The sequence below is a fragment of the Gallinula chloropus genome, assembly GCF_964237585.1.
Source record: "Gallinula chloropus genome assembly, chromosome: 4".
Classification (NCBI taxonomy): domain Eukaryota; kingdom Metazoa; phylum Chordata; class Aves; order Gruiformes; family Rallidae; genus Gallinula; species Gallinula chloropus.
In genome coordinates this window covers 53,013,198-53,035,995 of record NC_140088.1, presented here as the reverse complement: position 1 = coordinate 53,035,995, position 22,798 = coordinate 53,013,198, and the positions used below count along the sequence as shown (strand labels likewise).

Below are 22,798 nucleotides of genomic sequence, written 5' to 3'. Positions count from 1 at the left end.
ACCCAGGCACAGCTGCTCCTTTCCCTCGCTGCGCGTACCTCACTCGCAGTGAAGTTACGCCAAGTTCTGTTGTTTGAGGTGGGGTTTGTGCTGGTCGTTAACAATTGTTTTAAAAGAACAATGCTCAGATTTTTACTTGTGTGATTAAGGTTTGAACAGCAGAGCGACTGACGACCGCTAAAGGATGCCTTTGCTTTGCAGCAACTTAATGGTAACCGAATAAAACGAAGTTGTCATCCCATGGCAGCACTAAGTCTTGATCCTGTATGTCGATGTGTAGCAGGCCAGAATTAGCCTCGTTCATCCTGCATGCAGTGTCACTAGTGATCTGAGTATCTCAAGTGTGGGACACAGAGGGGAAATGGCCGGCCTCTTCTCAGTGGTCTGTGGGGACAGGACAAGGGGCAATGGCCTCAAGTTGGAGCACAAGAAGTTCCGCACGAACATGCAGAACTTTTTCGTGGTGAGGGTGACAGAGCCCTGGGACAGGCTGCCCAGGGGGTGTGGAGTCACCTTCTCTGGAGATATTCAAGACCCATCTGGATGCCTCCCTGTGTGACCTTTCCTAAGGACCCTGCCTTGGCAGGGGGTTTGGGCCCGATGATCTCTGGAGGTTCCTACCATACTGTGATTCTGTGAAGCTGACAAGCCAAAACAGTCCTTCAGAGCATGCTGTAGCTTTCATTTTTATAAAAGGTTGATACAAGAATAATGTAGAACAGACCCATCAAAACTTGAGCACAATTAATGCAATGTTTTTGTGGAGGTGTTCTTCCTTTTGACCAAGTGATTGCTCACTGTTAACTGAAAGAACAGGCTGTTTGATACTGACAGTGTGTTAAATTTTGTTTAAGCAATATAAAAGGCTTAAATGGAGTACTTCAGAAACAAAACATTTCCAGTTTTAATACATTGGACTTGTTTTCATCGGCTAGGATGAGCGTTAAACTAGCTTGAGTAGTCATTTGTTTTGACACTTCCACCTCATCTGTGCCTCGCTTCCCCCAGAAATGCTTTATTATTATAGCAGGAAGTCTATTTTCAAACCTTCTTGCTTAAAAAACCAAACCAAGTACCACATTACTTAGTCTGAACATCTTGCGTTTCCACTACAGAATTATCCTGTCACATGCCTGTAGTTGTTTGTATGTTTTTATTGAGCAAGACCTGCTTTCCCTTGACTAAGGTTTAAACTTTCTGTCCTTTAGCAGCAGCTGGGGCATGGAAAAGCAGTTTGGCATTCTGCTTCTGGTCTTGTTTCACCTTAAACATCCTAGAACTACGCTAAGTTCTGACTTATTATACCTGCAAAATCAGGGTTTTTTTACTATATTGGGAAGGTTAAGGAAGAGTTAAGCCTTAATTGGGCTGTTTAAGGCTCTTTGGTAATTGTTTTCTCTGCAGTAAAAGCTTGTGGGGTTGTATTTGGTGGAGGAGATACCTGCAGTGTTGCGCAGGACAGTGCTTAGCATTACCCAAGACCTCATGCTTTGAATGGAATGGGCTTCCTGGCTCTGCTCTGTGTGTGTGTGTTACAGGACAAAGCTGTGCAGCTTTTCACGAAAGCTCATTACTTGGCTTCTTTTTTTCAAGCTCAGAGCTGGGCTGTGGTGATGTGCTGTGGCCTTGGAGTCCCAGTCGTGACGCTCTCCCCTTTCCATGTTGCAAACCAGGGAAACCCCAGCCCTGCCTGCTGTCTGACTGCTCTTTCAGCCAGGGGCAGAATGATGCAATGGCAGCTGTAGCTTTGGACATTTATTCCTTTCCCTACTCAGCACCAGTAATAATGGACCCATGCCTTGAAGGCTTACAGATAAATAATTGTGAGTGTTCCCTATACCTCCTTCCACAGGCTTCTCAGTTATGGGGCAAGGCAAGTATTTACTGGCAGTGGTTTAAGCCTGCTTTGGTGTGTGCCAAGGCTGCTTTAGATGCAGGGAAAGGGTCAGTTACCTGAGAACTTCGATGCCAGGCCAAGCCAAAGCATTCCTTGCCCACCCTTGTTGCAGATTCCAGTGGGTTTGAGTAGTTTTTCTCAGACCAGACCACTGCCACCTTCCTGCAAAACTCCTGAGCAAATGGAGGGGTCCCCATTCTGGTTACAAAGCCTACAGGGGCTGCTGCTCTTTTTTAGGGGGGAGGTGTGATAATCATTTTGCCAGCCTGTCATGTTCTTCAGGCAACTGGGCAAAGCCTACGCTAGGACACCCCAAGCATCTTAAAATTAAGCCTTTAGGAGGTGTGAGGTTCCAGGAGCAAGCCTGGAGCTGTCACTTGACCCCAAGCATTCAATTCCTGGTTATATAAAACCTTCCAGAACAGAAGCCTTTGCTTTGATGTATTTGAGAGCATGACTTATTCCACTAGAAAGAACCCTCATCAGCTCTGAAGGTACTTACCAAGGCACCACCTCAGCACTGGTAACAGACATCATGAAATTCCTTTAAAATGCTAGAGCAGCGTTATTAGTAAGGACCCGGGGGAATTGTCAGACAAGGAAAGGGCCCAGGCTCCTCGCTCCTCCGCGGTCAGTAACAGACGACTGTTGGAGTACAGTCAGGCTTAATAGGGGGTGAAGGTTTGCTGAAAGGCGTCAGAAAGGCGGTTGGACACACACACACACACACACACACACACACACACACACACACACACACACACACACGTGTGTGTGCAAAGACATTTACGGCTCTGCAACAGGTATGCCAGGTACTGAGCAGCGACCAACCACTTCAAGCCAACAAAGACTTTGGGCTTTACTCTAAAAGCCCACGGCTTTTGGAGGAACACAAGTAGTGGTTTTTCTGCCTGGCTGCAAGGGGAGAGAAGGGAGATCTAGTGAAAGAGGCACGCCTCCAGGTATGGAAGGACTTGGTTGGGGTTTTGTCCACCTAAATGAAGGGACACTGTCTACACCCCCATACTCAGCATTGGTGAGGCCACACCTCGAGTGCTGGGTCCAGTTCTGGGCTCCTCACCATAAGGAGGACATTGAGGTCCTGGAGCAAGTGCAGAGAAGGGCAACCAGGCTGGTGAAGGGGCTGGAGGGCAAATCCTATGAGGAGCAGCTGAGGGAGCTGGGGATGTTTAGCCTGGAGAACAGGAGGCTGAGGGGAGACCTTATCACCACCTACAACTACCTGACAGGAGGTTGTAGAGCGGTGGGCGATGGTCTTTTGAGACAGGTGACAGGAGAAGAGGAAATGGCCTCCAACTGTGCCAGGGCAGATTGAGATTAGATGTTAGGGAAAAAAATTCCTCACTGGAAGAGTTGTCAGGGTCTGGAACAGGCTGCCCAAGGAGGGGGTTGAGTCACCTTCCCTGGATGTGTTGAAAAGACATGTACATGAGGTACTTAGGGATATGGTTTAGCATAGGATGGGAATGGTTGGACTCGATCTTAAAGGTCTTATCCAACCTAGTGATTCTGTAAGCAATCATGCTGTGGAGGCCAGCAGGACAGACAACACGTGCAGTATTAGCTCTTGGCTTTCAGCCACATTTTTCTTTGACAAACACCCAGTCTATGAAAAAAAAATAATCAAATATCAGACATGAAGAAAGCTGGCTCACATCCCAAGAACCTCCTCAGCCTATACCAGGCTGGGTTTCCCCAATACCTCAGTGCTCAGGATGCAAGGGAAATGCATGTGCAAATCTACAGCCTGACACTCTTTAAAAAGTTGTTTTTCTTCACACTTTGGGGGGGGGGATAAATTGATATACAACACTATTAAGGTTTGTTTGTTTTTATAAAATTTGTCAAGTTATCACAAAATTGCACACACTAAAAGTTTAATCTGCACATTTTCCATTGAAAAAGTGAAAGGAAATATCTTAAATCTATTTCTGGTATATACAATTTCAATCCAAATTTACATTTGCATCACGGATAGCAAAAGGCATGGTTCAAACACAGGACTGAGATGTGTCACTTCAGCGTAGTGATTTACTTGAAGTATTGTATGGGTTCATTTAAATGCATTTAGAACAGGCTGCTCATGAAAGAATTCTCAATTTCATACTGAAGTTGTACCAACTGTGGAGAAGGCCACTGCTGACACTAATGCCTTCACAACACACAGTCATTCGTTTCATGGAGATTCACCCTACAATGACCAAAAAAACTAAGGGACTTCTTACAGCCTCTGAGATCTGATGGAGGTTGAAAGCCCATTGTGCAGTCAGTCAGGACACCTTCATAGATTAAGGCATGTGTGCTAGATTAGCTTTGGAATTTCACAAATTAAGTCAAGTCTCTCCTGCAGTTAACTAACAATAAACTGACATTCTTCCATATTCACAAATAAGTCACCCACGTGGTTCTTTGTGAGTCTTCAAAAAACAAGGAAAGAACTTGGTAAGGAACTACAGGGTGTAAACATCCCAACCTTACAGCTACAGAAATGGATTCCTAGTTTAACAACTTCCATTTGGTGAAATCCTCTTTAGACCGGTTTGAAATTATTTAGGCTCAGCTAACACAATTTAAGCAGAACTTCATTCAGATATTGAAAAATAAAGAAAACAAAACAGAACTTAAAGGAATACTTGGTTTCCCTCCAAACTCCATTTTATTACTTTAATTATGGAGAAAAAAAAAATAAAGCCTTTCCTGTTTGAGTACTTCCAAATCATAATTGGATTCAAATGAAGACATAGCTCAAACTGAGCTTAATTTGAATAGTTTGCTAACAACCTGCACAAACTATTGTAGACCCTGTATGTTAAGACACTGGTATCAACAGATCCCTCTTCCCATTGGGTGGCTGTTGGGTTTTTTTCCCTATTGTTTGAATTAAGAACCAGTATTGAAGGAAACACCTGAAAAACTATCCCAGTTACATCTACTCAAACTCTGTAACTTTATAAAATACTAACTATGGAGAACCTGAAAAAATATTAACTCTTTTAAATAGAATCCAGAAATGCCGTTTCATATCGAGCTGCACGTTCTCAGCTGTGCTTCTGCACCAAAACTTACTTTTCAGTTAGATTCAAGAGCAAACCAATCGCACAGATCCTTCCTTTTCACTTCAAATTCTACCCATGATGTAATCTCTTTTTTTGCTTTGGTAAAATACAAATAATGGGAAAATCTCAGTAGAGAAAGCACAGTAAATAACGTGGGTGTATCATACCTTTTGTAAGAAACACGAGCTGAAATGTAAGGCATCCCCCAAAGTATTTTTTTGCATATGCAAGGAATGCAGTTCTCTGTAAACAAAAGCTTGAGGAAAGCAATACTGAAGCCAAAGAGTCTTCCCTAGGATCCTTCCAATGATCCCAAAAACCAAGACCAACTCTCCTAAGGAAAGTGTTTTGGAACTAAATCCCATGAAAAGAAGTATTCCAATCCTTTGTCTTCCCACACATTTTTTTCATCTTCCCACCAATATTAATCACACATTCGATTGGCTCGCCCTGGAGATCTCCGAATTAAGGGTGACGTACAACTTGATTTTCAAGGGTGCAAGCTTGCCTTAGGTCTATTTTTCTGGTGCATCGCTTTCCATAGATTTTGTGGCAGTATTGTTACAGCCTGGAGACGCTCGCACAGCATTCCCACTGGTAGTGCTTCCCAGGGCCTGGGGCTGACAGGCAGCAGTGGCAGGAAGTGTTTGAGAAGCATTAGGCTGACGTCCACGATGACCTGAATCCAGACCTGCTGCAGCCACCGGTCTCTTTCTGCCCGATTCTTCGCTAATAGGAGGCTGGAAATAAAGATTGGCAACCTGTTAGATGTTTTTCTGCAAGGCCGGGTGTCCAGTCGCCTTCTCATGGACTCTAAGGCTGGAAGAGGGCAGAGCGCTCTGTAGCGTGGCCCTTCGTTAGGCCCAGCAACCTCAGCCACCCACAGCTCACTGGTCAGAGCCCAAAGCCTTCCGCGCTGTTCAGCCAGACCAGCAAGCGCACAACGCGCCAAGGGCTGTACGCAGTCTCACAGCAGTATTTGATGGCCACTGCCCAAATGTCTGCCACAACCCTCAGAAAAAGGAGGATCAGAGGGATGACAGGACCATGGTGCGCTGGGACCCTAACGAAGCGCAGCTACGAAACACAGGGCAGCACCACGCGCCGGGAGCGCACGGGTCAGAATTCAGCGTTCTACAGGAAGGGGACACCGGATTTGGCAAGCAAAGCCTCAGCAAGGACAACGCCTGTCCAGTTCATTAACTAATGACAGTTGGGCATGAACTCATTTGCCAAATTCTGAAGTGCTTTAGGAGTCACAGTCCGACCAGGCGACACACAAGCTGTTTCTCTGCTGTATCATTACTCTGCGATGAAAATGGATCAATGCTTTTTACATGTTAGCTGCCCCATCTCAGCGCTGTAATTGGGTTAACAAAAACTATGGCTAGAGTAAAACTGCATTTTTCTTTGGAATTCAGGGTTGGGTTTTTTTAATCCTGCATTTTATTGTCACAGACAGGATTTCTCCACCTGCCTTTCTGTGAAAGGAAGGCCTGTTCTCACTTTACCTTGCAGCAAAAAACTATTCCTACATAACTATTTAAAGTAGGTGTTGAAACTTACATCCACTCTGAAGTCCTCCAGTCTCTTAAATTTACTAAGGTATTCTTGCAGTTTGGGATCAATGTCTGGAGTCTTGTGCTGAGAGTATTTTAGATAAGCCCAAAATTTTTCCAGTCCATACAGCTGACCTAACAACAGAGAAAGTGCATTTTACCAATTTACAAAGGTAAAGTTTTAATTAAAACTTCATTATTCACTAATAACTGTATGTTTAAGAGAACTGTAAGATAAAAGGAGCACAGACGAAAGTTGCTCTTGGGTTCATTAGGTCAGCACCAAGGAATCAGGATTCCCTCCCAGCTGAAGTTACCCCCATGTGAGCAGCGACTGGCCCGTGAGAATTACCAGCTTCGTAGTCTCTCTTTGTTTCTTCCTGGAAATCCTTGAATATTTCTTGCCTGAATTTCTTCTCCAGGCCGTAGCTGTAAAATCTAAACAAGCATTCCAATCCATACCTGTAACGGGACAGAGAGGTACAGAAGTCTTATACATACGCTCCTCATTCCCCGGGACGATGCCAGCGTTCAGTCTTCCCATGCACTGGAGTAAATAGCAGTCTCATTTTACCCTCACAGAAAACACACCTCCTTTTCAAATCCATTTTTATGGATCTTTTGATCCGAAACACCTTCAAAATAGCCAAAACAGAGGAAAACCCAGCTTGTCCCACGGTTTCAGCTTAGGCTCTACAGACACTATGCGCACAGAGGCCAATGCTTTCCCATTTTCAGTAAGTGTGTACACACAAACAGTGTGAACACAAAACCAACCAGAGTGGGTCAAGCCTAACCCACCATCAGTGCAGAACTCAACATGTTGGGCAGGACTTGGTGTTCTCCCGGCTCCCACACAGCCCAGCGCCAGCCAGGGTTTCTGGCTCAGTGTTCAGTAACACAGCGGCTTTGCCTGCCACATCACCAGAGCTGCCTCCAGCCTCCAGAACAGGAGGTGGTCCCAGTTATCTGCATTCATCTGCTGCCACCTTGGTCCCCTTAAGAGCCTTCTAAAGTTTCCCTTGGTAAACTTTGCCCTCAGACAATCACAGAACATCAACAGAGCTCGGAGCAGAGACACGAGCTATCATTAGAGCCACCTCTGCACCCCAGGAACTTTGCAGTTGTGGACAACACAGCCCAACTTGAGGATTTCCACAGCCTGGACTTCTTCCTTGGCATCCAAGGCCTTGGGCTACCATGTCCCCTTGGGTTAGAGAAATAGAAGCAGCAGGAACTGGGTGAAAGGAAGGGAATCGTATCAAAGAGCTAAAGGGACAGCCGTAACTCCCTTTGTGGTAATTTTTCTGGTAGCTTTGAGAGGCACAAGGCAGAATGAACAAGTAGAATCAGGTTACTGATGTCTTTGCCTATGGAAGGAAGAACCTTGTGAATCGTGTGAATAAGTGACTTGTCACTGACAACAAGTTACAGGATTTGGTAGGATTCAGGACCGATTACAAGCCAGGAAACGCTGCGTGTCTGCAAAGCACAAATACACAATAACTAATACAGACACTATCTGAAAGATTTACAGAGGGTCAAGGCCAATACTACAAACCTTCCCCTTCACACAAATGTGGGTTAAGGCCTCAGCATTTTCTAACTTGCAGGAAAAAGCAAATACCTGTAGTGTTCTTTTGCATCATCTAGAGCAAGCTGCTTGAATTCTTCATACATGTTCTTGTTGAAGTGATCTCTCAGAAAAAATGACCAGAAACGAAAAAGTGTGTTCATTTCTTGGGACTGGCCAATTCCCAACCGTTTCCTCTCTAAAAGACAAAAAGGAAAGAAAATTAAGGTTTTTTTGAAGAATATATTCAAGTGCTTTTCCAACAGTAACACACACACATTCCCCTCCCCAAGGTCTTCCAGTAACTTGTGTTCAAATTTGAGGGTAAGTTTTTTTGTCAGGGAATGTTAAGTTAAATGAAAAGCAGAGTTCATCAAACAGAAAGATTAGTAAAATTCGCTTCCCTTTCCCAAGCTAAAAATCAAGGATGAAGAACATTGTTGAGAAAACTGGTATCAGATGACACTTGGTAACTTCTTCCTGAAGTTTCAGGAAGCGCATTTAGCCGCTTACCCATTAGACACCTTCGCCGGTACTTGTGGTACACCTGTTGCGTAAAGCCATTTTTCTTTAACAGTTCATGAGAAGGATGCTGAAATTTTGGAAGAGAATTAGGGGTACCCCCATACATTCCTGCCAGCGGAGCTCCTTCTGAAGGCGAAGCATTGGAACTGCTGAAGAAAACAACACACACACAACGTGTTTCTGTCCTGTAAACGGTGCTTTTCTACACACTCATTTTTAGAACCGTTCTGATCTACACAAGAGCTGTCACAGCAGTACCACCACCTCCTGATGACCACCACAACGCATGTCTGGGGTCCCAGTCACCTGGTTTTGGGTGCACCTCAAGTGAAGCAGATTCTGCGCTACTAGGTCAAAACCCAGACAGTTTTGGATGGCAATGTCTTGAAATCGGGTATCATAGTAACATTTAAGGACTGGTTAAAGGCAAAAATCACTGCAGTGAACATCAGTACTTGAATAGTATGAGTGTTGCTACATCACAGATCAACACACCACCATGAGCAGTCTATAGCTAGCTTGGCCAGCCTTGTATTATGTGGTTTTGTCTCTTGCTCACTCTTTTCTTGCTTCCAGTGTATTTATAAACTGTGTTTTATCATGGCCTGTTTCACCATGAGCAGGGAGAACTAGTGACATTTTGAAATGTTTACCTCACAGAAGAAGTTCCTGGCCTGTGGTCTCTGGAATCCATCACCCAACCAACATGACATTCTAAGGGAGGATTTGTACTGTGCCGTGTTTTTCTTTTTCTTGCAGTCTAAGAAAGTAAAGGAAGTATTTACTCCCCTAATTCCATGTCACTCATTCTCTCCCTCTTAAAACAAAGTTCTAGAACTTTTACAGTCTATCTAGTACATTATGAAGTCACAATGTTCCAGTTTCATAACCTGAAATTTCATCTTATGTAAAGAACTGAAAATCTTCACTTTAGACCTTACAACCCATCAGCAAGGACTGTTAAGAAATGTTACAGAGAGAACTTGGAAACAATTTTTTAGAAATAAAGAAGAATAAACACAGCAAATATTTTGAAGATAAACAGTAAAAAAAGTACAAGCATTTGATTTGTTGCATTTTCATTTCCTGTTGTATCGTGTATGCACAGATGTGTTCAAAAAAATACCCTTTTCCCAGTTACCTTTACATCAATGGATCGTGCTTCTTTAACAACAGGGTAAAACCTGGGTGTTTTGTTTGGATCCTGTAGCCTGGGGGTGCGAGGTATTCGTGGCACGAAGCCAGGGTGAACACAGGGGAAATCTGGAACTGCTGTTGGCAGCGACCGAGCTATTGCAGCTGTTGGAGGTACTTCAATACTTAAGAAATTACAAGCCAGGTCCCCTGCTACATCTGTAGGCAGGAAGGAGAAAGCATTTATTTTTCAGAAGAGACTTAGGATTTCAAAGCTCCCCTAGTAGCTTCAAGGCCTGTTTCATTTCCAGGGAACTACATCATCCCCAAAGTAGCAACTCAGGTTAACAGAAGCAGCACAGGTTGCTCAAAAACCTAGGAAATCATGTTTCAAGCATGTTTTTGCTAGGAAATTCAAACTCATTTCCATCTTACCTACTTGGTCCAGAGTATCTACACAAAACAAAGCAATGGAACAAACATCGGTGAGAGTGTCACCACGTTCTTGACTTTTGGTGGGGTGGTGGGTTTAGTGAGGTGCTTTTCTTCAACAACTATGAACATGTTATTGCACATATCCTACTAAACATAAATACTACTACTATATCAGAAATACCTCAGAAGATTTGGAGATTGTGACTGCTCAGTAAGGTTTTGATGCAAATAGAAAATTCGTCTACTTTCACTTCACTCTATCCCCATTTCCCATAAACACAGTGGTTTCTAGAAAATGCTTCACACCATCACTAGCTATTGCTTTGCACATCGTAAATGCCTAGATACACAAAAAGCACCTCTGCTGGTATAAGGTGACAACAAAATAGAACACTGCTTTGTGATGCTCATGTATACCCTGCAAAGTACTAGTACCAGCTGCTTCTAATTCAGTGGAAATCATGCTACTCACACACAGTTTAAAACAGGTAACAAAGAAAAAACTCCTCAGACTGCTGGCTGAACTAAAACTAGAATATTACACAAGCAGAATATATTATACCTACAGAGTTGTTTACTCTTTATTACAGAAATTCTAAGAACAGACACTACCTACCTTTCTGTAACCCCGTGGGTCCCGACGTAACTTCTTGAGTTGGATCAGCAATTGGTTCCGGTACAAGACTGTCAAATTCTTCCTTACTAATGAGATTTAACTTTCTAAAGTTCTCGAGCTCTTGCTGAATTAGAAAGAGAAAATTGTAAATGCAAACCACAGTAAAAGGTATCATTGTAAGAAACAGGCTAATCTCGTAAAAGAGAAAATAAGGAATCCAGAACTGACACACAACTACCCCCACACACAGCCAGTACAGACTGCTTTGAAGCTGCACTAACCAAAGGGAACAGCAACACCAACAACTGGAGGCAGCAGGCAGCGCCATCCTCATGTGATTTTTTAGACAGATAAGAAATGACTGAAACCCTGCCTCTTTCCAAGCCCCAAACCACCCTCCTTCTGCAGTAAGCATGCCAAGGAAGGCCCTAGCAATTTAGGGGAGCAGAAAAGGCTTTGTTCCCTTCCTCAGGATACTTGTTTTGTTTGGGTTTTTTTGATTGGTGAAACAGTGCACTAGGACTGGATTTTCCCAAGCGTGTGGCAGCATCTCAAACCATTCATGCCCCTACACAAACAAAGATGGAGCGGGACACGTGTGCACATGGCATGCTGTCCGTCAAGATTCTTGTTTCAATCACTGTCAATTGCATAAAAAAAGGAAGTGTTTGATCTTGCTGTGTGCTCACAGTCTTCATCCAGGTCGGTTTTTCTTGATCCACTTCCTTTACAACACAACCTCCACATTCTGAATTCTACCTTTATTACTTGCTCTTATTCTCAGCATTCATCAGCTCCTTTTTTGTACCCACATGCTCCATTTGTCCTTTAAGCTACCTACCCCTGGCTTTCACAAGCCACCTTTGCTCCTATGCTCAAAGCTCCTTCCCCTCACCACCTGGTTTTTAGATAACTGTATTTCTGTGCACATAATACCTGCTAGCGATAGAGCATGACTGCCTACAGATATGCCACTCGCAGGCTTCCTCATTAATCACGAGCAGTGACAAGACTGTGATGTGCCATATTGACCTCTGCCTATGCAGGGCTCACCTGTAATTTTACAACTGCTTAGTATATTTAAAAAAATAATTAAAAAAAATCACAAGGCTGACAATCTCCTTGCAAAGTTTTGAAAGCCTCAGAGACGGAGCCCACGTACAGGCTAGGAAATAAGAGGGTTTCTATAATAAAGGAAGCTGTGCTATCATTCTGACAAGCTCTAAAGCAAACAGAACCAGAATATAACACTACTTTAAAATGACTGTATTACCTTCTCTTTTTAAATCACAGAAATGTGCCCCCTTTCCCTCCGGAAGGGGTTAGCAAGTGAAAAAATCCATGAAAACACTGGAAAAGTTGAACCCCCTCTATAAGATCAAAAACAGCTCTAAGAAATATTTATTCAACTGTTTTGGTCAAATCTGTGATGAGAAAAAACTTGCTGGTTTTGCTTTCAGCTGCTTACAATATTATCAAAATTAAGAAAATGAAATAGACCTGTAAATTCATGTGTCACTTTTCTTTCCAAAAAGCGTGGGGCTACAATTAAGTAGCGGATGGCTGAAAATAACTTTGGAACTGATTGGAGAAGCAGGGTTTTCAGGTGAAAAATTAAGACAATTACCTTCATCATAGTGTCATTTTCGCTCTGCTCCATCCACAAGTCCTGTTCGTAACAGTATAAGCCATCATTAATGACTTTAGCGAGGTCTGATGTAATTTTCGCATGGGAAACGTGGTTGCCAGCACGATCTCCACCAGGATGTTTCCTCAGGTACGGGGGAGTTTGCGTTACAATCAAGATCTTGTTTACGTCCTGATCATCGATTTCGTAATCGGAATCGCTGTCTGACCAATCAGTAAATTTATCCTTCCGACCTTGAATTTGTTCCATCTCTTCATCAAACAAAAAATCGAGTTCTTCTTGCTCTTGCTCCTTTGGAGGTAGGGCTGGCTGCTGTTGATCTGATGTTTGATCGGGTACCGGAACATTTTCCTAAGTTTACATTTTAATTTGATGGCAATTATCCAAATGGGAGACAAATAGAACAAGATAGAAAAATGTTCAGTACTCAAACGTACAGGCATTAGAAACTAGAAACATCTGAAAGTGGTTGTATTAAGTAAATTACTGTTCTAAATAATTCTGCCATGACCTTTTAGAACAATTCTCAGTGCACATTGTAATACACTTTTCAATAATGAACAGGTACAACTGTCCCGTAGCAGGAAAAAAGCCCAAACCAACCCTATTTCCTTATCATTTTAATGAGCTTTGGACCAGGATTTTAAACACACTTAGTTAAGGATAACTAAGGTCTGTCAGAGTGTACACACACTAACTATATCGCATTATCAAACATCACTAGGTTAAAACACAAAAAATCTTGATTTACAGTATAACCTCAAAGTTGTCAGGTTTGGCATTTATTTAAACAAAAGACTTCTAATTTTACCTTTAGTTTGACCACGGATGCACAATGCCTCTTCTTCACTTCTACCCAAGGTTCCGAGTCCAAATCTGGCAAACTTGTAGACAATCCTTTAGACATTGTTTGAAAATTGCTTGTTTCAGTGTTTTCCTTGGGGCTCAGTGGGCTTGCCATTCTGGGGGAACTTGGCGCAGACTCTAGCATTGGAAAACAGAGGTTCAGTTCCTCTTGGGGATTGTTTTGGTCTTGTTTGCTTGGTTGGGTTTTTTGGGGATGGGGTGGTTTGTCTGGGTTTTTTTTAATTGTTTCACTAGTCTTAAGCACAGTGACCGTTTTTCTACCTGCACAGTTAAATATAACACTGATCAGCAGGATTTCTTTTCATTTTTAGGAGATCACTTCACACAATTTGCTCAGCATTTAAAGAAAAGACCCATTTTAGCAACTTATTTACATGGAAAGCATCTAACAGTCCGAGAGAAATTACATATTATCCAGAAAACAAAAGTAGGATCATTAGGGATGTGTTTTCTCCACACCATCCTCTAGCTTCATCAATGTGTGCCTAACTTAGTCTTCATTCTTACAATTTACTTCCAGCCAACATTTTAGTGAAAGATTTCCTTGCCAAGGGTTGTCAGCAAACAAAGCCAGTTCCCTATTAATAATGCAAATGAGATCCCCATCCAAAACCCAGGATGCACCAAAACAAAAAAGAGCTAATTTTCAGCTGGTATCGAAATGAAGCAGATTTTATGACTAACTTGAGATTACTGTTACTACTGCTACAGGACAGGAGTCCATCATACTATACTCTGGAGAATGGTCAGAGCCGTGGCACATCAGAGACATTTTGATCTACTTCCCATCAGCCACGTGACTTGGCAACTGCAGGGCCAACAGCCGTATCAGCTGAGTAAACCACTATGCCAAATGTCCAACTTACATTAAGAAATCAGTATCAGAAGGCAAACTTCCTAAGCTAGACAGTCTTAAACTTATGCTTGCATAAAAGAAAAAAATCCTTTACCAGTATGTGAGCCAAAAATTTGGCCTGGTATGAATTCTGGACAATTGATGAGCTGAGAAAAGTCAGTCGGTGGCAGGCTGCATGGAGGAGGACCTGGAATTGGCCACTTCTCCGGATCAACCCTTTTTCTTATCCTGTGATCCACGGTTTCAACTTCTGTACTGTCCTTCAGGGCCTGTGTCACAAGCATATTGTAACTAGAAGAACTTTACATATCCAACACCATCCAAAAAATTTAAAAAAAACAAACCAAGACAACCAAAACACCCAACACCAGGCACACTTTGCCACAAAAAGCCTCTTTAGAGAATCCGTCACTGCAAACAGGTTTCTTAACTTCACAGCATTGACTTCAAACGACAAAACGAACCAAGCAGCTTTCTACAAACATATTCCTGAATGACTTTACCTCCAAAATGAGTGCAGCATCTGTAGTCAGAGCTTGCATTCGACGGAAGCTAGCAATCAAGGAAACAGGCAGAAATCCTTGTTGGTCCATCTTTCTCCTCAGAAAGAAGTCTCTTTCCAAGTTTTCTGTGCTGAAATAATACTCGCTGCAGAACGCAAAAGACAAATATAAGCCTAACATAGGTTATAGAAAATCCCAAGATAGTAACTTAAGAAATCCCTTGTTCAAGTCTTCCATTAAAAGCAGAGCACACTGTCACCAACAAAATCATTCTTTCAACAGGTGTATCATTAGACACACTTACAGAACAGCGCGCAAGCTTGACACATCACGAAAGACTTATGATGAGGTACAAGGGTACAAATCAAAACCTCGTTACATTTGCATATATGAGATGCATTAGGAAAAGCTACTTTCAATTTTTCTTTTGCCCATCCCCTCATTACTTACATGAGCAGAAGGAAACAACGTTCCCTTTAACCTCCATAAAGATGAAGGACAACTACTGCTTGCAGTCAGGGCATTATTTCCCACACACAGCAGTATCAGTGCACCTTCACCCTGAGCTGTCTCTTTTCCCAGTTTCCAGTACATTAAGAGGTTTAAAGAGCCTATCTGAGCGTTGAGGCACATACATACAGGCTGAATCATTACTTCAAGCATGCATGTGGGAAGATGAGAAAACAAAAATGTTGTATTTGTCATGAAACTGCACCAAAAGGCACAGCGAAAGGTAAAGTCTGGAAGAAACGATGATGTTTAGTGGATGAAGAGGGACAAGGACTATTTCAGGAATCTGACAATACCACAGAACAAGAGAGACAAGGAAGAAACAGCAGCAAGACAAATCTTCTTAAACAATGAAATTGCTCTAGGAAATGATCATGGTGTCAAGATGTTTTATACTTAGTGGAGTGAAAATGTAAGGAATTCAAATCATGATCTGCCACAAAAAGCAAGGGAACAAGAAAATGTCCTTGAAAAAGAATGAAAAAAAATATTTAATTCTGATGACTAAAATCAAGGCCTTTCACAGATTTTATACATCATACCATGATTTTGCAGTCCAAGGAATACTACTCCTCACCAGGTTCAGGAAAGTGTAGGTAGTGAAATATTTTATGGAGCAATTAAAATTTTATGACACAAAAATAGAGGTAGTGCAAAAATAAAACAAGAAAGCATTAAAATGCTGACGAAAAAAGCCATTTACAAATGTAAATCAAGTTGATTCTGATTTCAGAGTGTAAAACACTAAATGTCTCCACTGAAGTTGGGATGAAGGCCATAGTTACCAAGAGGAGAGGAGTGATGCCATCACTGACCCAAGGAGAAGCTTGATACCATTTCTCTAATTTTTGGTAGCTAAGGAAATTCAAAGCAGAAGCGTGCTATATGAAACACTCAGCTCCAAGACAGAATGAGTAGAAAGTCTCAAAGTCGGACAGTAAGCCACACAACAAATGAAAACATGGCCATTAAACCACAGCAAACAGAGACAAGAACAAGGCTTTCGGAAAGTTAAGCTCTTCCTTGGAGCCAAGTAAACTGATCAGCAAAGCAGCTGCACACAGAGAGGTGGTTTCCTTCAAGAACAGCCTGCATATTGTTCTGAACTGCTCTGTTTCTTTTCCCCTCCCAGTCTAGAAGATAAGCAAGCACAAAAGCCATATACCAACGGTTTACTAATGGTTACCTTTACAGTCATACAGTAAAGGTAAAATCTTGTAACCATTCACCTAGTTAACAATTCCACAAGCAGAAATGGACAATGACTGAACTTGACTCAAACTGCCTCACTTCATGTCCATCAACTCTAGAAAAAGGAATGTGAAAGACCATTAATGATAAATGAAGACAATGCACAAGTTTGCTCCAAGTAGAGGGACAAACCTAAACACACACACACCCCCCCCTCCAGCTTTTCTTTTGGATGCATGTCTGAACTTGTTTTATTTCTTTGGGTTTTTTTAAAGAAAGATGACTTCAGTGACAAACAGACTTCTGTTGCATGTTGCAGACTAAGGAGTTGCTACGCACCAAAACTTTTCAGGCTGACAACTTCAGCCTGTAATTAAACGTGTTAAATTTGTATGCAATATGAATATTACTCTCTCACACATCAAGCTGGCTCTTAAGCATAAAATGCTTGATAGCAAGATATTTCTTACTGTAGTTACACATCAGCTCAGTTGGACACAATCTCTAAGATTTTTCCATATTAAACTGGTTTAAATTCATCAATTTGCTAGGATTCAAGCCAATCTCACTCCTCATATATCCAGATTTATCATGGATTCCATAAGGAACTCTGAGACCTAACTATCTGTGCAGCTTTATTCTGTATGTACTTCCTTCTTTGACATAGTCCCTTTAATGTTTTATAACTAAATTACAGAAGGCAGACAAAACCATCCTAATTTAGAAGCTAACTGATGAATAATGTGTTTCCCATCATTTTTAATGTGATAAAAGAAGTGAATTGAATAAAAAATGCCTTTTTTTTTTTAAAGAAACATAAAAATCATGAAGTTGTTTTCTAAACCTGCTTAAGAATCTCCCTTCTCTGTCTTATGGAAAACATACTCCATAATCAAACTGCCTAAAGAGTTCACATCAGACAAGCAACCAATGGCTCAAGTTAGCCAGCCTTGCCAAGTCTTCTACTGACACCTGCCAACCTCTCATTGCTAAAATGAAATACAAATATAACCAGAAGTCAGATGTGACCAATGCTGTAACTGACATTTTTCTCAGCAGAGGGGGACATCATCATGTCCTACCTTAGAAGGTCTGGATTCTACACTGCATGCCCAGAAATCTGGCCAACAGTGGAGTGTCTGTGCTCCTCCCCCACTTGTCTGAGGACAGTGCAGGCCGATTATCCTGACATGGGGGTACATGTCCACTGTCAGGTCTCATAGGGGCCTGGCAGCAAGAGTAACAAAAAAGATTGCAATAGAAGTTTTGAAGTTGATAGGCCACATGTCAGATACTTTCTGCCCTTAAAGAGGCTTTTTTCTTCCTTTTTGCGTCAACTGTAACAAAAGAAGCAAGAATAAAATAAGCAAGTTGCTTTATGGAATACAAGGGCAATCAAAAACCACCACAAAGGCATTGCAGAGAAATGCCATTGCAAGTACAGAAGATGAAATATCTGCCAGTGGTGGAAACTGTCTCTTTAAAATGAACTAGTGGTTTCCAGGCCCTTTTTGACTTGTCTCCTGGTGATAATCAGTCTTCCAGATGGTTTCTCATTGCCTAATGGTGCACACGAGAAAGTAAACATTTCAGATTATTGAAAAACCAAGTATCATTGCAAAAGCACTCTCTTTCAGTTAAATGTTGCAGGTGAAACGCTCCAAAAACATGAAACTAATAAGACTTCTCAAGGTGAAATTGAGAGCAAATAAGGGAAACGTCTAGCTACATCATCCAAGAAGAGCTTCACAGGCAAACAGACCAACAGTACTCAAAAGCACAAGCTCAGAGACATCAGTATCTCAGTTACATGACAACATAAAGAGGGCCATGTACCATAAATAAAGCAGGTATACAAGTTAGAGCCAGACTACAGCGCAAGATGCAGAACAGCTTCCTTAAAATTACTTCCCATCACTCAAGTTTTTCCGCCCCTCTAACAAACAAATTCAAACTGGCATTGGTAATGGTTCGATCAAAAAGTTAAATCCAAATACCTTAATCGCCATCTTTACACAGGTACTAAGGATTAAATGTTGTTTAAAGCTGAAATTAGTTACTTTACCTGAACTAGATCTCTGAAAATGTTGGTACATTAAACAGTCTACTTACATTTGATGTTTTATATATTCTTTGAGAAGTGCTTCATCCACAGAATACATCTGCACTCCTGTTCCATCACCATAGTAATACATCACACTGGCATTAAGCTCAGGTTGAAATACTTGGTCAGTTCCTTCACCATACAGCTCTTGATAACCAACTGAATATTCCAAATTCACTTCAAAATAAAGGAGAACATAGAAGACAGATGACGGAAAGTATTAATTCCAGCATAGGAATATTCTAAGACATGACACACTCTGGAGTAATTGCTGGAGTTGACTTAGCAATTAGACTTCTAGTCACTCTTTAAGAGGAGGTACAGGATTGAAGAAACATCCAGGGGAGAGTGCGTCTGATACACAAGGAATCCAGTCCCCAGGAATTCCCTAGGTAACCTTAGCGGTTAGGTACATCAGGGCAGCTTGATGCACTAGCCCTGAGAGGAATTATGAGGAGTGGAGACACCGCAGTCAGACCCTGTGATATATGGGAACCAGGTGGTATTATGGCACTGATAAGCTGCTAACTGTGACCCTGAGCCAGCAGTTCTTCATTTTCGGTTTAAGTTGTGTCCTTTGAGTGAACTTTGCTCATTACAATCTCATTATAATACCAAAACACAGCTCCATGCCAAAAGCTACCTGCCTCCAAGGCACAACCACCCCTCACTGAGCCCGTGCTTTGAATTTTGGCTAGTCTATACCTTTAAGTGGAAGAATTTTGTACCAATCATAATAAAGGCCATGTACGACCAGAATCACTCAAGCTCCACCTACTAGGTAAGAATAGGATAAAAATGGCCTAAGAAAGCAGAGATGTTAAGGAAGAAACCATTGCTACCTTCTAGGACCAGTCAACAGGCTGGGCTTCTCCTTCCTCCCCCCTCACAGAGTTGCCTTGGGTGAGATTCAAGGTTATACACCAAGTGCCTTCCTGGGAAGCTTAGAAATCTCTGTACACACTACTGGTGTGTCTGTAATCGTGACTGTTCAGCGTATTGAACGTGACCAGACTCACAGTGCCGAATTGGGAATGAATCACAATCTAAGCCCAAGTCACCCTCAGACCCTCTGATATCTGAGGACAAGCTGGAATACAAAGGTGTTTATTTTCTGCCAAATTCCTTTACCCATTTAACATGACATAGACGCTGCTATTTTACCGTTGGTTTTCAGCATCTGATTTTAGAAAAACTCAATGTACTTAATTACAGGAAATACTCTTACTTTGTGTGTAAGCAATAACATTATAGCTTTAAAGTTTTTGCTAAGCATCTACTTATTAGCATACTTCTAGAGTTTCCTTTGCCTCGTCCTCTTCCTCTGCCTCTACCTCTTCCTCTGCCTCTGGAGGATCCTCGGACACTGCCACCCTCGCTTCTCACACTGCATACTTCATCATGATCATCTCTCTTTTCTCTATCACGTCGCCAATCTTTAAGAGAAAACAAACAAAAAACCATAATACTTGCAATCATTATTAAATATCACAGTGCCCAAACGTCCTTCGTAACACGTGAGTTCTCAGCTTGCATCCAGGCAATCCACTGACTCAGTCCTGCTGGCTGAAGCAGGTAAGATCTGAAGCTGCAAGGGTGAAACAGTAAGGTCTGCCCAGCCATGCCTGAGGGCAAGTGAAGCAGAAGCCATTAGCAAAGAAGAGTAAATAGCCTCGACTGGCAGTCCGTCTCAAATGCTTCTGTAGAAACTGGACACTCTGGTGCCAACTCAGGGATCACAATGCCCATGATCAGCTTGGTAGAGAAAGGAATGATCATGCAACTGTCCATCCAGGCATGACAATACTCTCCTCCTGTGGACAACACCCAGTCCCTCAAGAAAGCTAGGAAGAGCTCTTGATGATCCTGCTCCGATGGGATTTCCACAGCAGTGGCTCTCTGGAGCCTCCCTTTTGTCCCCAGAAGCAGCTGCCTACTGCTCCCCTGACAGAACAATCATTTGTTCCCTGCTGGTTGTGCCCCTAACTGAGCTTTTACGTGAAGGACCCTTTTTTAATAACATACACAAATCTAAGATGACGCTGTAAGAATCTATGTAAGGTTTTCATACACATGTGTGCTCTGCACATAGCAAAAAAGCAGCAGCAGAAAGGAAACAAAGCAGGTGCAAGCCAGTCCCAGGGATCTTGGCTCCACTCACCACAAAACTTCAGGACAGGTGTAATTCTCCCTTTATTCATGAGAGAAAATGAAGTCCTCTCTCACACCGTTTATTTCTCTTTTCCTAACATTCTCTGGGACTTGCATCACTCACCCTGGCAGAAAGCTTCTTAATTGGATAGTGTTCCACATGCTGGGCGACCTCTTTGTCAGAGGGTTGCCTGGGGATACAGCCCCTACTTGATCAAATTGAGAGTTGCCAAATTTATCCAAGAACTGATTGAAGGTATGATTCTTTATTAGAAAACTTGATTTATTAGCAACTATTTTTTATGAACCCTACTACAAAATATGTATGCTCATACATTCAAGTTCTGTAATTTATATTCTGTCAAATAAGACTCTGAATTTATGACTATCATAATCTATATAACCCTCTGGGAATTTGAATCCTTGCCTTTGCACTTGCTACCCTCAAACCTTAAAGGTCCCAAATGCATATGTATCACTTCAACTATTTCCCAAAATCAGTTTAATTTTTGTGTTCAAAGTTTATGTGGCTCAAACACATGCAAAAGTCCTACATATAATCCTGCCAGGAGCTAGTCTTATAAATAAGCCCAAAAAGAGGTTTTTAATTTAAACAGACAACGTTCTTTAAGAGCAAGAAATGTTTCTGTTCTCCTACACAGAAAGTTATCTTGAATAAGGCCTTGAAGTACTGTTCATGCTACAAGTTTCAGGTCATTTGACCATTGGAATTTGGGATAACCATTTGGAATAACTGCCAATGAAAACAATGTGTGAGTAAGAATCCTCCCCTTGCATCCCTCAGACATCCAGATCAAACACTTACATTCACGTTCCTAACATGACTTCATAAACAGATCCCATCTCAGCAGCACCCAGCACTTCTTGATGTGCAAACATTTAAATTGTTAATCTATCTCGAGACTTTAAAACACAAAGACAAATACATAAACAGCAGAGCTACACTCAGCCTAAGAATTGCCATCTGACAAGCTGCATTGAGAACACCTGAGGCCCAGAAGCTGTACCAGCTGTGCTGCATTTCTCCCTCTGTTGTGCTAGTACAACTTTTCACATGGCCGTGCTGAGAAATAGGTCAGGGACTTGAGGGAACTGATCCAGCTTAAAGGAAAAACCAACATCAGTGGAATTGCCAAAGTAGAGTTCAAAGTGTAGGTCTGCAAGCACTCACTCTGGTAACTAGCAGCTGTAGAAATAGCAGTAGAGCAGGACAGAGCAGACACCTTACAAGAGTATTTCCAAACTTTCTACATGGTAAAACCATGGCTCAAGACCCTGGAGGTAGCCCTGAAAATATATGCTGCTCTGATTCAGAGCAGCAGCACACTCTGTAAAGATAGACAGTTTCCAAACTTTTACTCAGCAGAGTCAGTGATTGAGACATTAAAGGTCTGATCAATATGTGAAAAGGTGAAGAAGAAATAATCTGACATTAAGCTTTTAAGCACTTTTACAATTTAAAATTCGTTAAGCCTCAGTACAATTGACCAGCTACTGACAAACATTAACAGTAGGTTTTACCTAGTATAAGCAAAGTCAAGTTGCATCACAAACTGACAATCTGATACCTACTCACATGATATTGTACTTTATTTGCCACAAGTAGAAGGACCCAGGGACCTACTTACTTTTTGTATCATTTCTTCTGTTGTTATGAGGTATTAACTTGTTTGTTTCCAGCAGGAATCTTGAGCTAGCTCGAGAGCCCGGTCTTTCTTGGCTGTCTGACCTTACATCATCCAAGTGAAGTGGCACCCATTTCTGCTTGTTACCTTGAAAAGTTAATATATTACTCTTAGTTATGGTACTGCTTGAGGTTTCAGCTCCTCAGAAGATTCTAGAGGATTCTCCTTGTAGAAATAGTAAGTTAATTTCAAGATTTAAAACCTGGGAGAAGCTTTAAGACAGGAATGTCTTAAACCGAAAGGTAACCTTACCCAAGTTTTAAATTTATGAAATGAAGATGAGCTTTTTTATTTAATGAGTTTTTAGATTTAAGCTCCATTACCAAAAAGTGTAGCTACATAAGTGTTATATAATAATTAACTTACTGCATATATTTCATTTCAGAACTTGCATATGAAACTTAAAGATAAAAACAACACATCAAATCAACCAGTAAAAATTTCAA

At 41.8% G+C, this 22,798-nt stretch overlaps 1 protein-coding gene across 2 annotated transcripts in view; it reads right to left on the bottom strand.

Moving 5' to 3' along the window:
- Positions 1-5,160: 5,160 nt before the first annotated feature.
- LARP1B (La ribonucleoprotein 1B) overlaps positions 5,161-22,798 on the bottom strand; it is a gene marked incomplete at its 5' end in the record, with an annotated part of 31,636 nt that continues 13,998 nt past the window's right edge. Inside the window, 15 exons of one of the 2 annotated variants that reach the window (XM_084262652.1) lie at positions 5,161-5,714; positions 6,541-6,668; positions 6,886-6,995; positions 8,161-8,305; positions 8,620-8,780; positions 9,285-9,391; positions 9,773-9,984; positions 10,817-10,991; positions 12,444-12,815; positions 13,276-13,448; positions 14,282-14,456; positions 14,691-14,835; positions 18,504-18,672; positions 19,788-19,931; positions 22,296-22,439. In XM_084262652.1, the coding sequence (XP_084118778.1) occupies positions 5,490-5,714; positions 6,541-6,668; positions 6,886-6,995; positions 8,161-8,305; positions 8,620-8,780; positions 9,285-9,391; positions 9,773-9,984; positions 10,817-10,991; positions 12,444-12,815; positions 13,276-13,448; positions 14,282-14,456; positions 14,691-14,835; positions 18,504-18,672; positions 19,788-19,931; positions 22,296-22,439 (2,585 nt within the window). In that variant the 3' untranslated portion in view covers positions 5,161-5,489. The remainder of the gene's footprint in view (positions 5,715-6,540; positions 6,669-6,885; positions 6,996-8,160; positions 8,306-8,619; positions 8,781-9,284; positions 9,392-9,772; positions 9,985-10,816; positions 10,992-12,443; positions 12,816-13,275; positions 13,449-14,281; positions 14,457-14,690; positions 14,836-18,503; positions 18,673-19,787; positions 19,932-22,295; positions 22,440-22,798) is intronic. The other variant, XM_084262653.1, reaches the window with a different exon arrangement.